General features: G+C 39.2%; 1 protein-coding gene across 2 annotated transcripts in view; it reads left to right on the top strand.

The window, feature by feature from the left end:
* The window catches only part of PTPN12 (protein tyrosine phosphatase non-receptor type 12), a 164,284-nt gene extending 144,213 nt beyond the window's left edge, over window positions 1-20,071 (top strand). The window contains exons 14-18 of one of the 2 annotated variants that reach the window (XM_044995073.1): window positions 5,385-5,462; window positions 10,208-10,299; window positions 14,668-14,698; window positions 15,716-15,832; window positions 18,761-20,071. In XM_044995073.1, the coding sequence (XP_044851008.1) occupies window positions 5,385-5,462; window positions 10,208-10,299; window positions 14,668-14,698; window positions 15,716-15,832; window positions 18,761-18,822 (380 nt within the window). In that variant the 3' untranslated portion in view covers window positions 18,823-20,071. Of the gene's footprint in view, window positions 1-2,743; window positions 3,316-5,384; window positions 5,463-10,207; window positions 10,300-14,667; window positions 14,699-15,715; window positions 15,833-18,760 lie in introns of those variants that run through there. The other variant, XM_044995082.1, reaches the window with a different exon arrangement.
* The last annotated feature ends 677 nt before the right edge of the window (window positions 20,072-20,748 follow it).

Below are 20,748 nucleotides of genomic sequence, written 5' to 3'. Positions count from 1 at the left end.
TGATGATGATGATCAAGTCTATCTCCTCATGTCTGAACATGTTAGCCATGTTCTCCTGGCATGGATACTGTGAGGACATAAAAGTAAATAAGGTGGGAATGCAAGGTGTGGTATAAAGGGGATGATAGACTAAGAAGAACACAGCACCCAGAGGCTTGATCAATGGAAATGCTGCATCAGAAGTGTGTGTGAGAGAACTTAAAAATGAAGTCTGAACTGTGGTTTCTAGAAGACTTGATAAAACATTTTAGGCAGAGGACTCTCCCCTTTAAGGTTTTAAATTGTGGTAGATTCTAGTTTGTCATATATGTGCTGCCTGGTCATTGTGGGTTCACCTGTCTCCCTTGTATTATGCTGATTGAACCATGTTTAATCATAGAATATCAGGGTTGGAAGGGACCTCAGGAGGTCATCTAGTCCAACCCCCTGCTCAAACCAGGACCAATCCCCAACTAATGGTCCAATGCAGTTCTTCCAGGTAACCAGTTGTGTTGTATTAGAGAATATGCTGGTGCAAAAACATTCAAGGGCTGGTCTTAAAATGAGGATTATAAATTGTGTTTAATGCCCTTGAACGGCTGTTTAGGCTTTATACTTTGGTTATATGATAAAGATTTTCAGTGCTGCAGTAGCAGTTCGGCCTTTCTGACAAAAGATTCAAATGGAGCAGGCCTCAGCGGAGCACCACCCCTAAACGGATGGGTTTCTTTGTATTTCGTGGGACTCTCCATTAAACACAACCATGTACAGGTGAACAGGAGTCATCATCCACAATGTCACACTAGGACTATGCACCATGTTGTCTTTTAAAGATTACCATGCAGACACTTATTTTTCAAACAGCTTTTTCATTGGGGTTTTATTTTTCTCAGTCTCAGCCTATTATACCAGATTCTTCAGACTTTGCACCTTCCTCTTAAGGTTTTATGCTGCTGCTTGCAGTTCGTCCCGGTTTATTCCCTCCCCAGACATACCGCTTCCTGAAGTCTTTCTGCTACTCCTCACATCTTGGGCCTGTCTTCTTTCTGATGGGATTTGCTGTTCTTCATAGCTAGATAGTTTATTCCTGCCCTCCCTGAGCCTAGATTCTAAGGAGCTATCATGCAGTTTTTCCTTTCATAGAGTCCTTCCCCAATCCTTTTCAAGCTCTCCTGTCTTGTCTTCTCTCTAATTATACTCCCAATCAGGTGCCAGCTGCCCCTTCATTAGACTCCCAACTGGGTGCTCCAGAGAAGCTGGACCCACTTCATTTAAGAGGCCAGCCACCCTGTGTAAACCGCATGAAGGCTATTTGTGATGCTTGGTTGTAAAGTACTTTGAGATGAAAGTGCTAATAATTAGTTAAAAGCCCTAAAGAAGAGACCGTATACATGTGTGTGAACTTTTCTTGTCTATACTAGAAAAATTTGGCATGCTAACCACTGTTACAGGCATGCCAGCAAGTCCACATGCCAGACTTTCAACAGTGCACCAGTGCTCATGGACTTTGTCGATGTCGTTTGAGTTAATTGTGACATCTGTTCATCTCCGCCATTGCATCACCAGGGTAGAGAACAGTACTGGCATAACAGCTGCAAAAGTGCGATTAGTGTGCATTACAGTGCAGTGATCGTTGTTTAGGTGCTTCTGTATTGTACAAGGGTCAAATTTGCTAGAAGCCTTTCACCCATTCAAATTGGATTGCACATGCTTGGGATGTCAGTACATGTGTTTTCACAATCTCTTGAGTTACCAGGCCACTTTTGTAGTATGTCAGAAGAAACCATCATTTAAATGTGCGTCCAGCTGGCTTGGAAGTGTTTGGGTGTTCATGAGAACCTGGAGCAACCAGCAGATTATTCCCAGCTGAACTGATTCATAATACCATGTTTTACAGCTGGGTTCCAAATGTCTCGCCAACCAAAGTATCATTAATTCTGGGAGAAGATAGAGGGTCTGAAGGTCCAGTGCAACAAGGCCTGGAATGTTGACAGTTGCTCCACAGCAGCGTGGAAGACATCTATTTATGACACATTAGATGATGATGTGCTGAGAATATTATCCTAGTCTGAGTTCATTTTGGACAGCATCAAAAAAGCTGTCAATGTGCTGTTGAGGAACAAGGAAAGGTGGAAAGGACATATGGGTCCAAATCCAGAACTGATGTGGATAAAGGCTTATCCAGAACTGTTCTGGGTGCTGAAAGATCTCTTTGCAGTGTCTCTTTCTGGACATAAGCTGATAAGCAAGTTTCGAATGAGGACTTGGGAGATGAAAGGTCCTCTAAACAAGATATATTGCTGTTAGTTTACTCCTCTGAAATTAATGTCATAAGAGCTTAGAGTAAAAGCTTAACAATGGAAAGAGGAAGGTATTTGTAGCCACTTTTTGTTCTGTCACTAACATTTTGGAAAAAGGAAACCTTTGTTAAAAATTCAACATACCCTAACTTTCTGTTAAGATGTGAGAGCTGACTATATGTTCTCTGGAAATATCCAGTAAGTCTTCCATCAAAACTGGGAAAGACATAAATTCGTATTCCTGATATTTCAAAGGCAACAGGTAAAAATACGAACCCAAAAGTTTTCTAAATCATAATGAAGCAAAAAGGGCTCATATTCAGTTTTCTAAAATAAATCTTTTACAGATTATCTTTAGACTTTGAATTTAAAAGGGAAATGAATGCTACTTTTATGACATTCCTTGATACTTCAAGGGTGGTCAATACATTAATATGCCTGTTGACTCTCTCCTTATTTCTCAGTTTAGAAACCACTACTGCATCAAGGCCACAATTTGGAAATGTTAGTTACACCAAGATAGTGAACAGGCAGCACCACAAGGAGCAGATGCTTGACCTGTCTTCTGCTAAGGCAGAGCAAGAGATGAAATGGTGACCATCATAGGGGTGTGAAAATATACAGCAATAGAATTTGAGGTGGAGGACAAGAAATAGAAGTTTTGAGGACAGTCAACCTTTTTTGTGTACATTCAGGGAAGAGGACAGAGAAGCCATGATGGAATACATCTGTTGTGACAGGGAAATGAGCCTACTGGGAAAAGAGTACCACAGGGAGCTCTTCACGGGAAATAAATGCAGAGCAAGAGGCAAATTGCAGTTTGTTCCCCTCTGGCTCCCTGCACGTGCATTCTGTTCCAGCTCTTCAGTACCATGCCATTAGACATGAGCACTACATATTGGACTGTCCATTCTTACCTGCTTCTTCCTGGGCATTCCTGTGCAACTCTGCCCCTCATCAGAACTAACAAAAAGACAATGAGAATCCACAGAAGATGCAATTCCTGTCCCTATAGTATCTAGTTACAAGCTGTTTGTTCTATTATGCGTTTTTGCATTGCTTACTTCAGCTGGCCTGTATGTGGTGTTAAATAAAGATGGTTTTCAGTATATCTGTTAAATTATTCTGCTTAATGAAATTTTATCCTTCATAGTATCATTAAATCTCACTGGACACCAGACTACCTCATTTTCTATAATATCTTTAATCAAAATCATACACATTTACAAAATGGGATCAGCAACAGCTGTCGCATAAAGTTAAACCCATCACCAGCAAAGAAAACAATATTTAATAACAAATAGTAGTCTTCTCTTACCTCCAGTAGAAAATTGTCTTGTTTTGTTTCCGTTTTGCAAACAGGCCATGGATATGAATGGTTATGTTTCTAAAGGAGTTGGGATTTTGACCCCTCTTCTCTCATAATTTCCATGGGCTTGCAGAAACATTTTTCAAATCTCTAGCAAGCCATTGTTTCAGGAAACCTGAAATTGTGGGCTTAAAAACTTGCGAGGGAGTGTGCCTACAAAGGTTGATTAGTGTGCTGTGTATAGACATGAGACATGTCAAGGCTGATTCCCCACTCTGGCACTTTGAATGCAGAAGGTAGGGGCTCGCAAGGATTCTAAAAATTAATACTGGCCACTCCAGGCTTGTATTAAACTCCCAAGATTACAGCTTCTCTCTGACCTTGGATGGGTAGATGCTGCCACCACCCAAGTGCGCCCAAAAAAAAACAAAACAAAAAAAAACCTTCGGACCCAGGAAGGCAAGGCGCACATGAGAATTCCTCCCTGTGGGTACCCGCGAGCCCTTACACTCCCTCCCCCATCCCTGGGGAAGAGCTGAGAAAGATAACAAAGGAAACCAGCTAATTAAACATGCACAAACCTTAGGACACACAAACCCAATCCTGTTCTTAAAGGTAAATTTTATTAAAAACAAAAAGAAAATACATTTGGAACTTAGGCTATTGCTAGATTTTAAAAGAGCAAATATAATAATTAAGCATCAAGATAGTTTTCTTGAGGTCCAGCTTAATGGTTACAAGCAAAACAAAAGCATTTTGGGGTTAGCACAGAGTCGTCCACAAGCCATAAAGAAATAAGAGCTAAACCTAATCACATCTTCCTAGACATTCCCTGATGTACTTGCTTATCTGGGGTTCAGATAAGTAATTCCTAGGTATGATTTGATGATTTTTCATAACTGGTTTAAAGCTTCTTACAGCATTGCTGCTCTGTGTCTCCTCTCTCCAGAGAACAGACAGACACAAAGGGATTTTTTTTTCCCAATTTTAAAAAGTTCTAGCCCTCCCATTGGCTCTTTGGTCAGGTGCCCACTCCCTCCCTTTTACCTATGGGATTTTTAACCCTTTACAGGTAAAGCAAGTAGAGAACAGCTACTAACAGGGATTTTGTAGCTAACTGGCTGGCTGGGTGTCCATAAAAGGGAGCTGCCCCCCTCCCCTTCATTTATCACAGGGCAGAACTGTAAGTAAAACGAAATGGCTACTGGGGATACACTGGACTATTGCTTTTGGCACTGACACAACCCTCAAGGTTCAAGAAGCAATAGCAGAGCTCTCCAGTACAGAGACATCCTAATTCTCTTTAAATTCAGAGTGGGTAGCACAAAACATTGTTTTTGCTTCATTGCTCTAAACAGGCACAGTAAGTTTTTTCTTTATTTGTATTACTGTTTTGAGCTTATTACTAAAAACTTCTCAAACACCACTAAGGAGATACTCTTCCCCCTCCAAGCACAAATTGAAGAACATTAGGCATCTGAACAGAAAGTAGTTTTTCATCTGATATTTGATTTGCTGAACACTGTCAGTGAACTAATTACTGAACAATACAGAGACACTGCCCTTTCCCCAAAGAGTTTGCACACTAAAATATGAGAATGATAGAGGAAATGGTTTCATTTGCTGTATAAACCTGTTGTTGCATCTGTATTTGGTTTTAAACTTTTCTTTATACAATGCCTTATACTGTGGACTTGTAAAAATTGACCTATTAAGCGTTGTTAAAAATTCTGTTTGTTTAAACAAAGCTACATCATTCTCAGTTTGTCTAACTACAGTAATATATTTGATTTTAGATGCTGATGTGAGTGAAGACTCCTCTCCCCCACTACCAGAAAGAACACCAGAATCATTTGTATTAGCAAGTGAACAGAGTGAGTCTCTTCTGTTATGTTTTACAGGTTTGGGGAATAAAATAATTCTGAATAATACCAATCCAATACAGTAGTTCTGAGTGCTGCTGCTTTTTGTTTGTTTTAAAGAATTAAAAAGGTATCAAGCCAGTTTCCCCACCCAGGCCTTTTTCCCCCCTAAGTGTAGCACCTTACATTTGTTTCTGTTGAATTTCATTTGGTTGTCTATAGCCCAGTTCTCCAATTTATCAAGATCCCTCTGAATTTTAGCTCTATTCTCCAAAGTATGGGCACCCCCTCTCCAGCTTTGTGTCATCTGCAAACTCGATCGGTATGCTCTCTATACCTACATCCATTTAGCATAGTAATACATTAATACATGCACCTGGATACAGCTGGTGGGAGTGCTGATAAAAATTGAGTTTATGGCTTGTCAACATTTCCTGAAAAAAGGATATGTTCTTAAAATACAGTATTCTAAAAGCTTGTAACACTGTGTTAAGGATAGTTTGAAGAGAATGGTGCAGGGATAGAAGTGTGGCTCTATTTCCCCCTCTCCACTAAAGATTTACTTGTCTGCTTCTTCAGTATACTTGTAACCTCCAACGCAGGGGTTGGGGTGGGAGTGTGGCTGGTGTATGCTGTAGTACTCTCTCCTTAGCTGATAGATGGTCCTTCAAATCAGCTGGCAACAGTCCCTATCATAGAATAGCATTAGGCTGCTCTAAGCAATGTCTAGGGTTGTGCAGAGAATAAGGGAGCTGTTTATTTAGCACAGTGCTACTGTAACATATTGAAACAGATAACACTTCCAACTCTAATAAATCAGTCACTGGGTCTGTATCAGTATACTTCACTTATAAAACCAGCAATGGCTTTAATTAGTAAATAAATAAAAGGAATTAATGTAAATCAGGTCTGAGCAGATTGGTAATGCTCTAGAGAATTTTGATAAGACTCATACCCTTCAAGGTCAGAAGGGACCACCACGATCATCTAGTCTGATCTCCTGCACAATGCGGGCCACAGAATCTCATCCACCCACTCCTGTAACAAACCCCTAACCTATGTCTGACTTATTGAAGTCCTCAAATTGTGGTTTGAAGACCTCAAGCTGCAGAGAATCCTCCAGCAAGTGACCCGTGCCCCATGCTGCAGAGGAAGGTGAAAAACCTCCAGGGCCTCTGCCAATCTGCCCTGGAGGAAAATTCTTTCCCAACCCCAAATATGGCGATCAGTTAAACCCTGAACATGTGGGCAAGGCTCACCAGCCAGCACCCAGGAAAGAATTCTCTGTAGTAACTCAGATCCCACCCCATCTAACATCTCATCACAGACCACTGGGCATACTTACCTGCTGGTAATCAAAGATCAGTTGCCAAATTAATTGCCAAAATTAGACTATCCCATCATACCATCCCCTCCATAAACTTATCAAGCTTAGTCTTAAAGCCAGATATGCCTTTTGCCCCCGCTACTCCACTTGGAAGGCTGTTCCATAATTTCACTCCTCTAATGCTTAGAAACCTTCGTCTAATTTCAAGTCTAAACTTCCTAGTGTCCAGTTTATATCCATTTGTTCTTGTGTCCACATTGGTACTAAGCTTAAATAATTCCTCTCCCTCCCTAATATTTATCCCTCGGATAAATTTATAAAGAGCAATCATATCCCCCCTCAACCTTCTTTTGGTTAGGCTAAAAAAGCCAAGCTCTTTGAGTCTCCTTTCATAAGATAGGTTTTCCATTCCTCGGATCATCCTAGTAGCCCTTCTCTGTACCTGTTCCAGTTTGAATTCATCCTTCTTAAACATGGGAGACAGAACTGCACACAGTATTCCAGATGAGGTCTCACCAGTGCCTTATATAACGGTACTAACACCTCCTTATCTTTGCTGGAAATACCTCGCCTGATGCATCCTAAAACCGCATTAGCTTTTTTAACGGCCATATCACATTGGCGGCTCATAGTCATCCTGTGGTTAACCAATACTCCTAGGTGCTTCTCGTCCACTGTTACTTCCAACTCATGAGTCCCCAGCTTATAACAAAAATTCTTGTTGTTAATCCCTAAATGCATGACTTTGCACTTTTCACTATTAAATTTCATCCTATTACTATTACTCCAGTTTACAAGGTCATCCAGATCTTCCTGTATAATATCCCGGTCCTTCTCTGTGTTAGCAATACCTCCCAGCTTTGTGTCATCCGCAAACTTTATTAGCACCATTCCCGCTTTTTGTGCCAAGGTCAGTAATAAAAAGGTTAAATAAGATTGGTCCCAAAACTGATCCCTGAGGAACTCCACTAGTAACCTCCTTCCAGCCTGACAGGTCACCTTTCAGTACAACCCGTTGTAGTCTCCCCTTTAACCAGTTCCTTATCCACCTTTCAATTTTCATATTTATCCCCATCTTTTCCAATTTAACTAATAATTCCCCATGTGGAACCATATCAAATGCCTTAATGAAATCGAGGTAAATTAGATCCACTGTGTTTCCTTTGTCAAAAAAATCTGTTTCCTTCTCAAAGAAGGAGATCAGGTTGCTTTGGCATGATCTACCTTTTGTAAAACCATGTTGTATTTTGTCCCAATTACCATTGACCTCAATGTCCTTAACTACTTTCTCCTTCAAATTTTTTTCCAAGACCTTACATAGTACAGATGTCAAACTACAGGCCTATAGTTACTCAGATCACTTTTTTTCCCTTTCTTAAAAATAGGAACTATGTTAGCAATTCTCCAGTCGTACAGTACAACCCCTGATTTTACTGATTCATTAAAAATTCTTATAGAAATTACCTGAGTTGTGAAAGTGCCATTTGTGAATCCATAGTTAAGGATGAACTGGATTTTCCACACATCTTTTAGAGCACTTACTCCTGGAGCATAGTATTTATTTTCTGAGAATTCATAAATAAATCAGTTTTGTCTAAATCAAAATTAATTAAAATGGGCTCCTTAAGCAAGTTAGCATCCTATTCAAACAATTTTTTTGTCCTGAATGATCTCTGTAATGGAATAATGCAGACCCTTCACGCTTCTCACATAGTTAAAACTCACTGAAATCTTGTCCAGGCTACATTTAAAGAATAAAAAAAAAAATTAAAAATTCCCCAATTACTTTTTGTAACTAAAAGTTTCTCATTCAGCAAATAGTAAATAATGGTCCACAGAAAATCCACAAAGAACAGCCCTCTTTCAAAATGATGGAGAACAATGAAACATGACACAGACTGAAACCACTTGGTGACCATCTTGAGAGGAGCATCTCTCCTGGAGTGTTCTCTTCTACCTCCTGGCAGCATAGGAGGCCACCATTTTGAGTGCGACTTGGTATCTCTCATTGAGGACAATGGGAGATGAAGGCCATTTTGAATGAGGGTGAATTCTTCTATTTCTCTGAAGATTTAATGCACTAAACCCTGGCAAATTTTTGTTATGAAAAATAATGGCAAAAAATTACCATTAATCCTAAATATGTCTCCACAAAAGCTACCTGTTGAACCAGATCTATTCAAGAGAGAGCAGAAAGGGAGGAGAAAACGGGGTGCACAAGGAAATATGCAGGATCCAGGCAGTTGAGAGAACTAGGTGGCATGTTTGTACACAGAGTTTGGAGGACAGGAAAAACTTAATAAAGGAGGAGGTGTGTGTACATTCTTACTGCTTGGCACGTCTAAGCATACTGGTGAATCTGGTCATAAAAGTTAACATTTAAAATAAAAAATAAGGTTTTTGCTTCATATTTTCAAATCATTAAAATTATCACATCGTAACATTGTTGGAATTTGTCTAGTGCCCATGTAAGAACCATTTTTAAAAGGAAATTTGCAGACAAATTGTTTAAAATGGAATTAAGGTTGAGTACTAAAGCTTTTTAAAAAAAAAAAAATCAGGGATGCTGTAATTATCTCAAAAGAAAGTGTTACCCAGGAAATTCGGACTGAAGGTTAAACCTGAAAGAAATCAAGGCACCTTAAGATATAAAAATGTACAGTTGCAGTACCTAAACAATCTTATTTCTGTCCTGTAGAGACGTGAGAAGAAAATTCTGTCTTTAAACATTTAATTCAGACAAAAAGTGCTAAAATGCCATAATCTGAATCATATTTTTGTATGGTGTCACTACAGGGAAGAATTATGGTTATTTGTGCATTTCCTTAGCTTGACATGTTTTGATATTTCAGATCTAATCCTAGCTCTGAATTTTTGGGTTTGTAATTCTTGGCTTTGTACCGTCTGTAACTGTGACTTTATAAATATCTATTAATCTCCCTCTAAGATATTTCTTTTGCATATAATGTTGTATTCTAGCCTGAGATGTCAAAATAGAATTTAGTGGACTCTATCAATGCATATCCAAGTTTTGCATGTTGTATATATTCAGGGTATAAATTTTTTTGCAGTTGGTGTATTGCATTTTTTAAATTTTACCTAAAAACTAACCCAGTTGCCTACCAACTGGAATTCCCTGATTGTAGGAAATTCTATCCAATTTTAAGCAAAAAAGGGAATTTTGTGATTTTGCATTTTGATTGGTGGCACTTTGTAATTTTGGAAGTTCTTCATTAAGTGTCTTGAACAAAATGTTGCTTAGAAATATTGTGAATACTGTTTGTTTTAAAGACCTCTTAGAAAAGTTTGTTAATGTAACTTATCTCTAAAGTTTTGTTAAGAAGGTCCTTGGTGTGGTATTGAAACTCAGGAGACCACAGTGTATACATTTCTGAAATATATTTTGATTTTAAAATTTCGTTTTTATTAGATGCACCTTTGACCAAGCCTGTTACATTTTCACAATCTGCTGAAAGGCGTATACTGCAAGATCAGAATCTTCCTGAACAAACAGAATCTACAGTAAGTATGAGTGACAAGTACAGGTTAATTTTTAGCTTCTGGAACTAACCTTTTTGAATATACAGCCAAAAGAATAATGTTATAATTGTTGATAAACTTCAACTGACCAAGTTAACTCCCCCCTTTGCTTTAACTGGTGACCTATATCAATTTAATTTTTAAAATTAAACCTGAGCTGCTTTTCTACGCTGTTGTTCTGATTTTTGAGTGTTAACATTCTGCATTTTTTGTCACCAGTACTTCACATGAAGTGGTAGCACAGAGATCTTCTAACTTTAAACAGGCGTGAAAATTAAAATCAGAAACTGAACGTTCTATGAAATGAGTTAAATGCTACCTACACTCAAACGACTCTCCTTTGCCTTCTGAAGCTACATTGCTAGGAACAATCCCTCTTTCCTTTCCATTGCAACCAATTACATTTCACCAATCCTTGCCCCATACAAAATTGTAGACATGTTAAAGGTGACCTGCAATGAAGAAAAAAATTATTACTGTGTAAATTAGGATTATGACTATCCTTTGATGTATAAGGATCTTGAGAAGATATTTTCCAAAAGGTGTTTTTCTTAAAAATACAAAGAATATGAAGGTTTTACTGTTAGAGGAGGTCTTACATGATTGAGAAATGTGGGTTGGGAGCTTTTTGCCATCCAAGTGATTTTAGTTAAAGGGGTTAACAAAAACAGGTAAAATAAAAATCATTTTTTAATGTCTCAAATACGCTAAGTGAAATATGATGACAAATTTCCAGTTGTCCATTGTCTGTCAGGGTAGACTATGGGTAAAATTTCCAAGAACACCTAACTCACATTTTCAAAATGATTTAGTGATTTAGGCACTTAGAAGTCTTTTGAAAATGGGACATAGGCTCCCAAGATACTTAAGCACTTTGGAAGCTTTTGCCCAAGGCTTGTATTTTTAATGTGGAAAAAAATAAAACAAACCAAAAAACTCAGCCTTACAGGCTTTCTTCATATCATTAAGAAGCTCAAAAAAAGAGAAGGCAAGAAACATGGCGCACAGCCCAGTGTATTTCTTTGCAGGTCCCCATTAAGAGCTCCTCCACATTATAATAGAAGTGGCCTTGACTTCAACCACAAGATAGAAAGTTGATTAAATAAATTGAAAACTTGTGAGAGTATTAAAATGTCCAAAAAAACTTCCAAACCTGTAGGATGGAAGACTAAATTCTCAGCCTATGTAATAAACTGTCCTAACTATGCTAGAGATTTAGAATGATCTTGTGCTAGTGGTGACCAAATCATGCAGCTACTTAACTGGTTAGTCAATTCCACTTTAATTCTATTCATTATTGCAGTCATTACTAATATGCTATATCAGGGGTGGCAAACTTCTTGGACTGAGGGCCACATCAGGGTTGTGAAACTGTATGGCGGGCCGGGTCGGGAAAGCTGTGCCTCCCCAAACAGCCTGGCCCCCGCCCCCTATGCACCCCAACTGCCCCCTTCAGAACCTCCAGCCCCCCTCTCCTCCCCCCCCCCCGCTCTTTGTCCCCTGACTGCCCCGGGACCCCACCCTCTATCCAGCCCCTCCGCTCCCTGTCCCCTGACTGCACCCCAGAACCTCCTGCCCCTTATCCAACACCCCCCCCCCCAATGCCACTCAGAGTGGCAGGAGCTTGCAGCTGCACAGCCCAGCTGTAGCTAGCCGCGCAGCCCAGAGCACTGGTGGCACGGCGAGTTGAGGCTCCAGGGGAGGGGGACAGTGGGGGAGGGGTCAGGAGCTCGGGGGCCAAGCAGGATGGTCCTGTGGGATGGATGTGGCCCGAGGGTCGTAGTTTGCCCTCCTCTGTGTTAGATGGCTGCTGTGCTGAGATAGCGGAATATGAAAGATGATAAGGGAAAGGAACAACCTGAATGCAAATTTAATAGTGACATGAATTAATTTTGTCGGTAACATTTTTGTAACAGGCCTCATATTAATATGTATGTTTGAAGTCCTAATGTTTTAAATACAACTTCCCTCTCTTTCCTCCTTGAATGTTGCCATTTTGGGGACACTCATTTGCCCTCAGCAGCTCACAAACCCCATGATCACATTAATCATTGAGCTGTCATCTGAGCTCCTGCTACTGACTGTTTCCCGCTTCCCATACTCTGCTGGGAAGCAACAATGTAGCATCTTCAATAAAAATACTATAACTTTAAATCAATTTAGCACTGTACAAGTACAGAGGGTATAGAAAGTGGTATGCTTGCCTCTGTTAGATATGCAATAGAAGTGTCAGCTGGAGGCAAACCTGAAGTCCCCCGAACTACTCTTGGAAAGATCAGAATAGCTATTTTTTACTTTTATAAAAAGCAAGAAATTGTGGATTTTGACAAAAATAAAGTAGAAATGTATCTTCATGGACAATGAATAGGGCCCTACCAAATCCATGACCGTGAAAAACACATCACGGACCATGAAACCTGGTCTCCCCTGTGAAATGTGGTCTTCTGTGTACTTTTACCTTATACCAGTGGTTCTCAACCAGGAGTACACGTACCCCTGGGAATATGCAGAGGTCTTCCAAGGGGTACATCAACTCATCTAGATATTTGCCTAGTTTTGCAAGAGGCTACATAAAAAGCACTAGGAAGTCAGTATAGACTAAAATTTCATACACACAATGGCTTGTTTATATTGCTCTACATAGTATATACTGAAATGTAAGTACAATATTTATATTCCAATTGATTTATTTTCTAATTGTATGGTAAAAATGAGTCAGCAATTTTTCAGTAATAGTGTCCTGTGACACTTTTTTTTGTATTTTGTCTGATTTTTGTAAACAAATAGTTTTTAAGTGAGGTGAAACTTGGGGTACACAAGACAGATCAGAGTCCTGAGAGGGGTACAGGAGTCTGGAAAGATTGAGAACCCTATACTGTACAGACTTTACGGGGGGAGACCACCATTTCTCAGACTGGGGGTCCCAACCCAAAAGGAGGTTGTGGGGGGGGGTCGCAAGGTTATTGTAGGGGATCGCAGTAGTGCCATCCTTACTTCTGTGCTGCCTTCAGAGTTGGGTGGCCAGAGAGCAGAGGCTGCTGGCCAGACATCCAGCTCTAAGGGCAGTGCCCCACAAGCAGCAGCACAGAAGTAAGGGTGGCAATACTATACCCTGTCATCCTTCCTTCTGAGCTGCTCCTGGCAGCAGTGCTGGCATCAGAGCTGGGCTCCAGGTCAGCAGCTGCCGCTCTTTGTCCACTCAACTCTGAAGGGAGCGCCACCATGAGCAGCAGCGCAGAAGTAAGGCAGGCAGTACCGCGAGCCCCCTACAATAACCTTGTGACACCACCCACACATGCACACAATCACCTTTTGGGTAAGGACCCCTACAGTTTTACCATTGTGAAATTTCAGATTTACATATCGGAAATCATGAAATGACAATTTTTAAAATCCTGTGACTGTGAAATTGACCAAAATGGACCATGAATTTAGTAGGGCCCTAACCACTAAATGAAAAAGTGAACAAACTTTAAAAGCTTTCCAGGTCATCTTTAATGCATCAGAACTTGCATTATTTTGCCAGCATTCCAGAATGGAAACAATGATTTTAACAGTAATTCATGTATTAACTATCAGCTCTTGTTACCATGAGTCTATCATACTTTTACATTGAGTCTTCTGTAGCCTCCGGCCCCAGCGCTTGCCCGGCTCCGCCTGCTTGCCTGGTGCTCCAGCCAGGGAGTGGGGTCAAGGCACCAGGGCTTGCCCCTGCTCTGGTGCCCACAAGCCCCCATGCCCTGGCCTCATTCCCCAACAGAAGCCCTAGGTGAGCGAAGCGGGGCAAGCCCCCACACCTAACCCTGCTCTCTGGCAGAAGCCCCGGGCGGAGCGGATTGGGGGATGGTGGCACCCCAATTGGCTGGGCCCCCTAGGCATGACCCAGTGGTAATCCACCACTGGGAGGGGCAGGCAAGCGAGTGTGCGGCTTGGCGGCAGAGGAGCTCCTCAAAAAAGGTAGGCCTGCCTCCTCAGGGAGCCAGGCCTGGCGTGGGGCTGTGGGACGAGAACAGGTGCTGGGACTCATGCATGCTGGAGAGCTGCATCTCCTCCCGGAGCTGGGTGCGCATCCAGGGCCCCAGGGGGACCCTGGCCAGAACCTCCATCACCCTACGCAAGGCCTGCTGGAAGGGATAGGGGGAGGTGGGCCCCCCACCCTCCTGTCATTGCCCGCCCACCCAAGTGTCCCATCCTGACTACACCACTGGTAGGAAGTGTAAAATTTTCCAATTCTGCTTATGGTATCTCCTTCCAAAAATGTTTGCTTTTATCTTGAATCTCAGACATTCTTTAACAAATTATTTTGAGGTATCCTACAGACATTTAAAATACAATATTTCATATTAACAGGGCTTGAAAACAGCTGGATGTGTAAAGCTTGGTAAGTGATTGATTTTAGTTCTTGAATATAAATGAAACTTTCAAACTAACAACTTGCCTTGTTACTAGTCTGTGAATTACCTTGAAGTAATGGTGGGAGGCCAAAAGGAGTTAGTTACCCTGTTTGCACTAGCTACTGAATTGATCTAGCTGCAGGGGATGTGCATTGCATAGTCACCAAACATCTTAAATTCTTTATCCTTTTTTAAAACTACCATAGTTTTTGTAGCCTATAGCCTGTTGCACTTCATCACAATAATAGTTTGGTTTACAACAACCTGACTTAAAAATTATTCCTACCCAATTGTAGCTGTTATACTAATGTACAAACGAAGTCTTATCTTTTCACCTTCATTTCCAAACTACTCTTTTACTTCTATATGTACTATATAAATATTGAGTTAATTTTCATTTTATTTTACAGTATGAGCTAATTTTCACAAACACTCTAACCTCATTAATGAAGCTCCAAAATAAATTGGTGTAAGCCTGAAGTATTTACAATGAATTCTGTTCTGTTGCTCAGAAGCACCAAATACAAGCTGAAAGGAAAGCATGAATACAGCTACTTATATGAATATATTACAGATACTGTGAATTTAAATAATATTTTACATAGTTACCTTTGACACTAGTTGGTTAGGAGATAAAAACGGAAAGGAATTTTTAAATCTTCTTTACTTCATATTGAAATAAGTGAAACTTTAATATGTGGATTTCTCTAAGTTTGGCCAGTGAAGACCAATGGTATTAGTTCAGCTGCTGAAACTTTACTATAAATACTTTCAGTTCTCAGTGCTGCAGTGCCTGGGTTACAAGCACTTCAGGGAAGTGTTGAAAGAAAAAACTGTTTCTACTGGAATAAAAACATTTCTGTTAGTCATGGATTTTATAAAGGCTGTTTTCTACAGAGGGTAAAATTTGAATCAAGTTCGACTTGAAAGCATCATTTTGAAATTAAGAATACCACAAAAAGTGCTTGCCTAACATATTTATATTAAAATCTCTTGTTTTCCAGATAATCTTGAAATGGACAACAAAACACCAGCTGATCCTATACCTCAGATTCCTCTTTCCAGTTCCTCTGATATAAGAGGTCAAATTACAGAAATTCCAGTAGAAATCACAGATATTGGTAATTGCCGTTCATTCAAAACTGACCCTTTTATGTATTTGTTTAAATTTAGTACATAAATATATAAATGTTTACTCATTCAGTGTATACATTCCATTTAGTAGCACTTTTAAAAAGTAGCATCCTTTAAAACATGGAAGTTAAATTCTATTGAGGAAAATAGAAAGAAGCATAAACTCTGGAAAATCAAGTGTAAAAATATAATTAGGAAGCCAAAAGAGAATTTGAAGAACAGCTAGCCAAAGACTCAAAGTAATTGCAAGAAGTGTTTTAAGTGCATCAGAAGCAGGAAGCCTGCTAAATAACCAGTGCGGCCAATGGATAATTAAGATGCTAAAGGAGCACTCAAAGATAACGCCATTGCGGAGAAACTAAATGAATTCTTTGCATCAGTCTTCACGGCTGATGATGTGAGGGCTATTCTCTTTAGGTGACAAATCTGAGGAACTGCCCCAGATTGGGGTGTCAGTAGAGGAGGCTTTGGAACAAATTGATAAACTAAACCATAATAAGTCACCAGGGCCAGATGGTATTTACCCAAAAGTTCTGAAGAAACTCAAATGTGAAATTGCAGAACTAACAACTGTGGTATGTAAACTGTCATAAATCAGCTTCTGTAGTAGATGACTGGAGGATAGCTAATGTGACACCAATTTTTAAAAAGGGCGCCAGAGGCGATCCCAGCAATTATAGCCTTACTTCAGCACCGGGCAAATTGGTTGAAACTATAATAAAGAACAGAATTATCAGACACATAGAAGAACATGATTTGTTGGGGAGGAGTCAACATTGCTTTTGTAAAGAAAATCATGCCTCACCGATCTACTAGAATTCGGAGGGAGTCAACAAGCATGTGGACAAGAGGGATCCAGTGGACATAATGTACTTAAACTTTTCAGAAAGCCTTTGACAAGGTCCCTCACCAAAGGCTCTTAAGCAAAGTAAGCTGTCATGGGATAAGAGGGAAGGTTCTCTCATGGACTGGTAACTGGTTAAAAGATACGAAACAAAGGGTAGGAATAAATGGTCAGTTTTCATAATGGAGAGATGTAAATAGAGGAGTCCCGCCAAGGATATGTAATGGGACTTGTGCTGTTCAACACATTCATAAATGATCTGGGAAAAGGGTTGAACAGTGAGGTGGCAAAACTTGCAGGTGATACAAAATTACTTAAATAGTTAAGTCCAAAGCAGACTGAGAAGAGTTACAAAGGGATCTCACCAAACTGAGTGACTGGGCAACAAAATGGCAGATGAAATTCAATGTTGATAAATGCAAAGTAATGCACATTGGAAAACATAATACCAACTATACATATAAAATGTTGGGGTCTAAATTAGCTCTTACCACTCAAGAAAGAGATCTTGGAGTTATTGTGGATAGTTCTCTTAAAAAACATCCACTCAGTGTGCAGCGACAGTCAAAACAGCTAACAGAATATTGGGAATAATTAAGAAAGGGATAGATAATAAGACAGAAAATACTATATTGCCTCTATATAAATCCATGGTACACCCACATCTTCAATACTACGTGCAGATATGGTCGCCCCATCTCAAAAAAAAAAAAATTGGAATTGGAAAAGGTTCAGGGTATGGAATAGCTTCCATATGAGGAGAGATTAATAAGACTGGGACTGGAACTTTTCAGCTTAGAAAAGAGGCACTAAGAGGGGATATTGAAGAGATCTATAAAATCATAATAGGTATGGAGAAAATAAATAAGGAAGTGTTATTTATTCCTTCACATAACACAAGAACTAGGCATCGCCAAATGAAATTAATAGGCAGCAAGTTTAACACAAACATGAGAAAGTATTTCTTCACACAACGCACAGTAAACCTGTGGAACAATTAGCCAGAGGATGTTGTGAAGGCCAAGACTATAATAGGGTTCAAAAAAGAACTAGATAAATTAATGGAGGATAGGTCCATCAATGGCTATTAGCCAGGATGGGCAGAGACGGTGTCCCTAGCATTTGTTTGCCGGAAGCTGGGCGACAGGGAATCGATCACTTGATAATTACCTGTTCTGTTAATTCCCTCTGAAGCACCTGGCATTGGCCACTGTTGGAAAACAGGATACTGGTCTATATGGACCTATGGTCTAACCCAGTACGGCTGTTCTTATATTCTTTAGGAGCATAAAACTCTAAAAGTACACACACAAACAGATTTGGTATTAAGCTATTATGGGTTACTTTCCAAATATTACTAAAATGCAAACGCACTTTAACAGTATTAGCTACATCTGCAACAGAAGGGTTTGCCAGCCTAGCTATACTAGGCACTAGACCTCGCTTAAAGATTTTGACAATTAGTGCTGTAAATTTTAATCTCCTAGTTGCAATAAAGTAGAGTAGCTACTGTAAATATGAATTTCTTAGTATATTCCTTTCAGAAATTGAGCATACTGTAATGTACTTTTATTTGAATTTCCTTTTTGAAACTGTCCATGTATTGTCATATTTTACTCATACAATTTGGGTTTCGAATTACGTAATCGATCCTCACTTGCATGTTTATAGAGTCTGCAAAATTATGCTTTAATGATTACAACACATTTTCACTGTATAGTTATGAAAACCTGAGGAAATAAACAATTTTCCAAAATCATTGTATTTGGGGGAATAAAATAAGCAAATTATAAAAGACTGTAATTTGGCGTTGTGGATTAAGTACCTTCCAAATTTGAGTTTAAATAGTGAAATATAAAAGTATCTGGTTCATGTTTGTCGTTATTACAAGCATCTTGTGTTTATAACTCTTGTATTGAGACTACATGAAGTTTTGTAAGTCCCTGAAAATAGGAATATCTTAAGTGGGAGATGCTGAAACAGCTTTAACAATAGCAATTCTTCTCAATGCTAATATTTCTGAATTTGCTTTTTTCAAAGTTGACAGAATTTAAATGTTTTCTGTTTTTAGGTTTTGGTAACCGTTGTGGAAAGCCAAGAGGACCAAGAGAGCCACCCTCAGAATGGACATGATGAAAAAGAAAATGGTCACTCTGGAAAAGTCAAGTGCCACTGAAAACTAAATAAATAGTATTCCACTCTTTTCTTTTTGGGGACTAACACACAACAGTGTAGTTATAACTACAGAATGGTACACTTTTTACTTTACATCCCACATAAAACCTTAAATATTATTCACAACAGTGGATTCCAGTATTACAACCTAACTTTTTGCTGGGGCCATCTACCTGCCTTATTACACCTAGAAGAAAGTATTACATATGGTTTATTTTTGACTTCCAAGTATTATTGCCTTAATGTCTTTTAACCCTGTTACACGCTGCTTGTAGACATTTGTTAATATAGTGATACTTTTGACAAATTGAGTTTATGGACTACTTTTTGCTAACTTTTGATTACCATGTATGCATTATTTTGTATATGTACAGGGCAAGTAGGAATATAATTTGATAAAGTTGCAATCATAAAATATTAACAGAAGATGTAAGAAATCTCTGCATGTTCTAAATTTGTGTGTATCTTATTTGTAAATTATTTGCCCTGAAATTTTAGAAAACAGTTTCTGATTTAAAAACAAAAAAATTCTGGACATACAGCCAGAATTGCAGGTTTGCAGAGATAAAGATTGTAATACGTTTTGTAAATTGTAAGCAAAAGGTTATTTTTATATTATATACTGTTGGTCAGACCTAATTTGTTCTGGTTTTCATCTAGTCATGGAGATTCAGTAAGTGCCTTGGAACAATATTGAATTCTCTTAGCCTATGTATGTTGCTTCAGTGTTTGAGTTCATCTGGGTTTAGAAATTTATAAAAACAAAAAAAATGTATCTGACCTGCCAGTAAAATAGAACTCATTCTAAGTAACCAACATTCGTTAGTTTTCATTTTAATATTTCATAAGTTTCAATTTATAGAGATGAATTTCCTAAACTTCCTACATAACTGGTTTAATGCTACAGTATAATATGGTGTGTATTTCTACTTTTGTACAAACATTTCAGGACACACTGGTAAAGGGACTATTTGAGAGCCATTATTTTCCATTGTGCTGGTAAAAATAGTATTTTGATCATTCAGCAAGTGTGTGTATGTGTGAAAGCAACTTATCATACGAAGATTCACATAGAGCCCTTGCAGCTACACTGTATCTTGGCAGCATACCATGCCAAGGATTAATCCTTATAAGGATTCTCTACTTATAAACTTTGTTTCTGTAATAATGATAGACTCTTTAAATTAAAGAAAGTACCTCAAAATTTCATTGAGTGTTTTTACTTATAAGGAACATGTATATTATTCAAAAGTGAACTAGAGTACATTGGGGTGGGCCAGGTCATATTCAGCTGTTTAAGTTAGTAGTTCTTCAGTGCTCATTACTGTAAAAATGAAACTGAACCTAATGGATGCTAAAATATATATATTTTCTGTCAACTTTCTTAGAGATTCTGCCTAATTACAATGCAAAAAAACAGTAGAAATGAGCTTAGTAGTAAAACATATGAAGATTTTTTTATAACCTGTTTTTATTACTGAAACCTTCATACATGAGTATCTGCTGTTCTGGACACTAGTCATGGATTTGACAGTGTCTTTTCTACCACAGTGGGGGGCAGTTTAGTCATTTTTTCCTCCATTTCTCTGATTTCAGGCTCACTGCTGTCCACAACAGAAAGCTTTAGACAGTGAGAAGTTAATCTAGCAGACTGCTAGGAACTTCTGTAGAATTGGTGGTGGTTCACGTAGTTGCAGTCAGGTGTGTGTCACCCAGCACACGGAAGCCAGGGAATTTTGCTTAGCAGTATCTGTTTGGGTGGTGCTCTGGCCCTTCCCCTCACTATTAAAGGGCAGTACCCCCCACCTCCCTTAGTTCCTTCTCAGCACTCAAGGCTAGAGTCGGAGCATTCTGTGTGGTGTTTCACCTCACACTGTTCCTGTT

This window comes from Mauremys mutica, chromosome 1, assembly GCF_020497125.1.
Source record: "Mauremys mutica isolate MM-2020 ecotype Southern chromosome 1, ASM2049712v1, whole genome shotgun sequence".
Lineage (NCBI taxonomy): Eukaryota > Metazoa > Chordata > Testudines > Geoemydidae > Mauremys > Mauremys mutica.
This window is presented reverse-complemented; position numbering and strand designations above follow the sequence as displayed.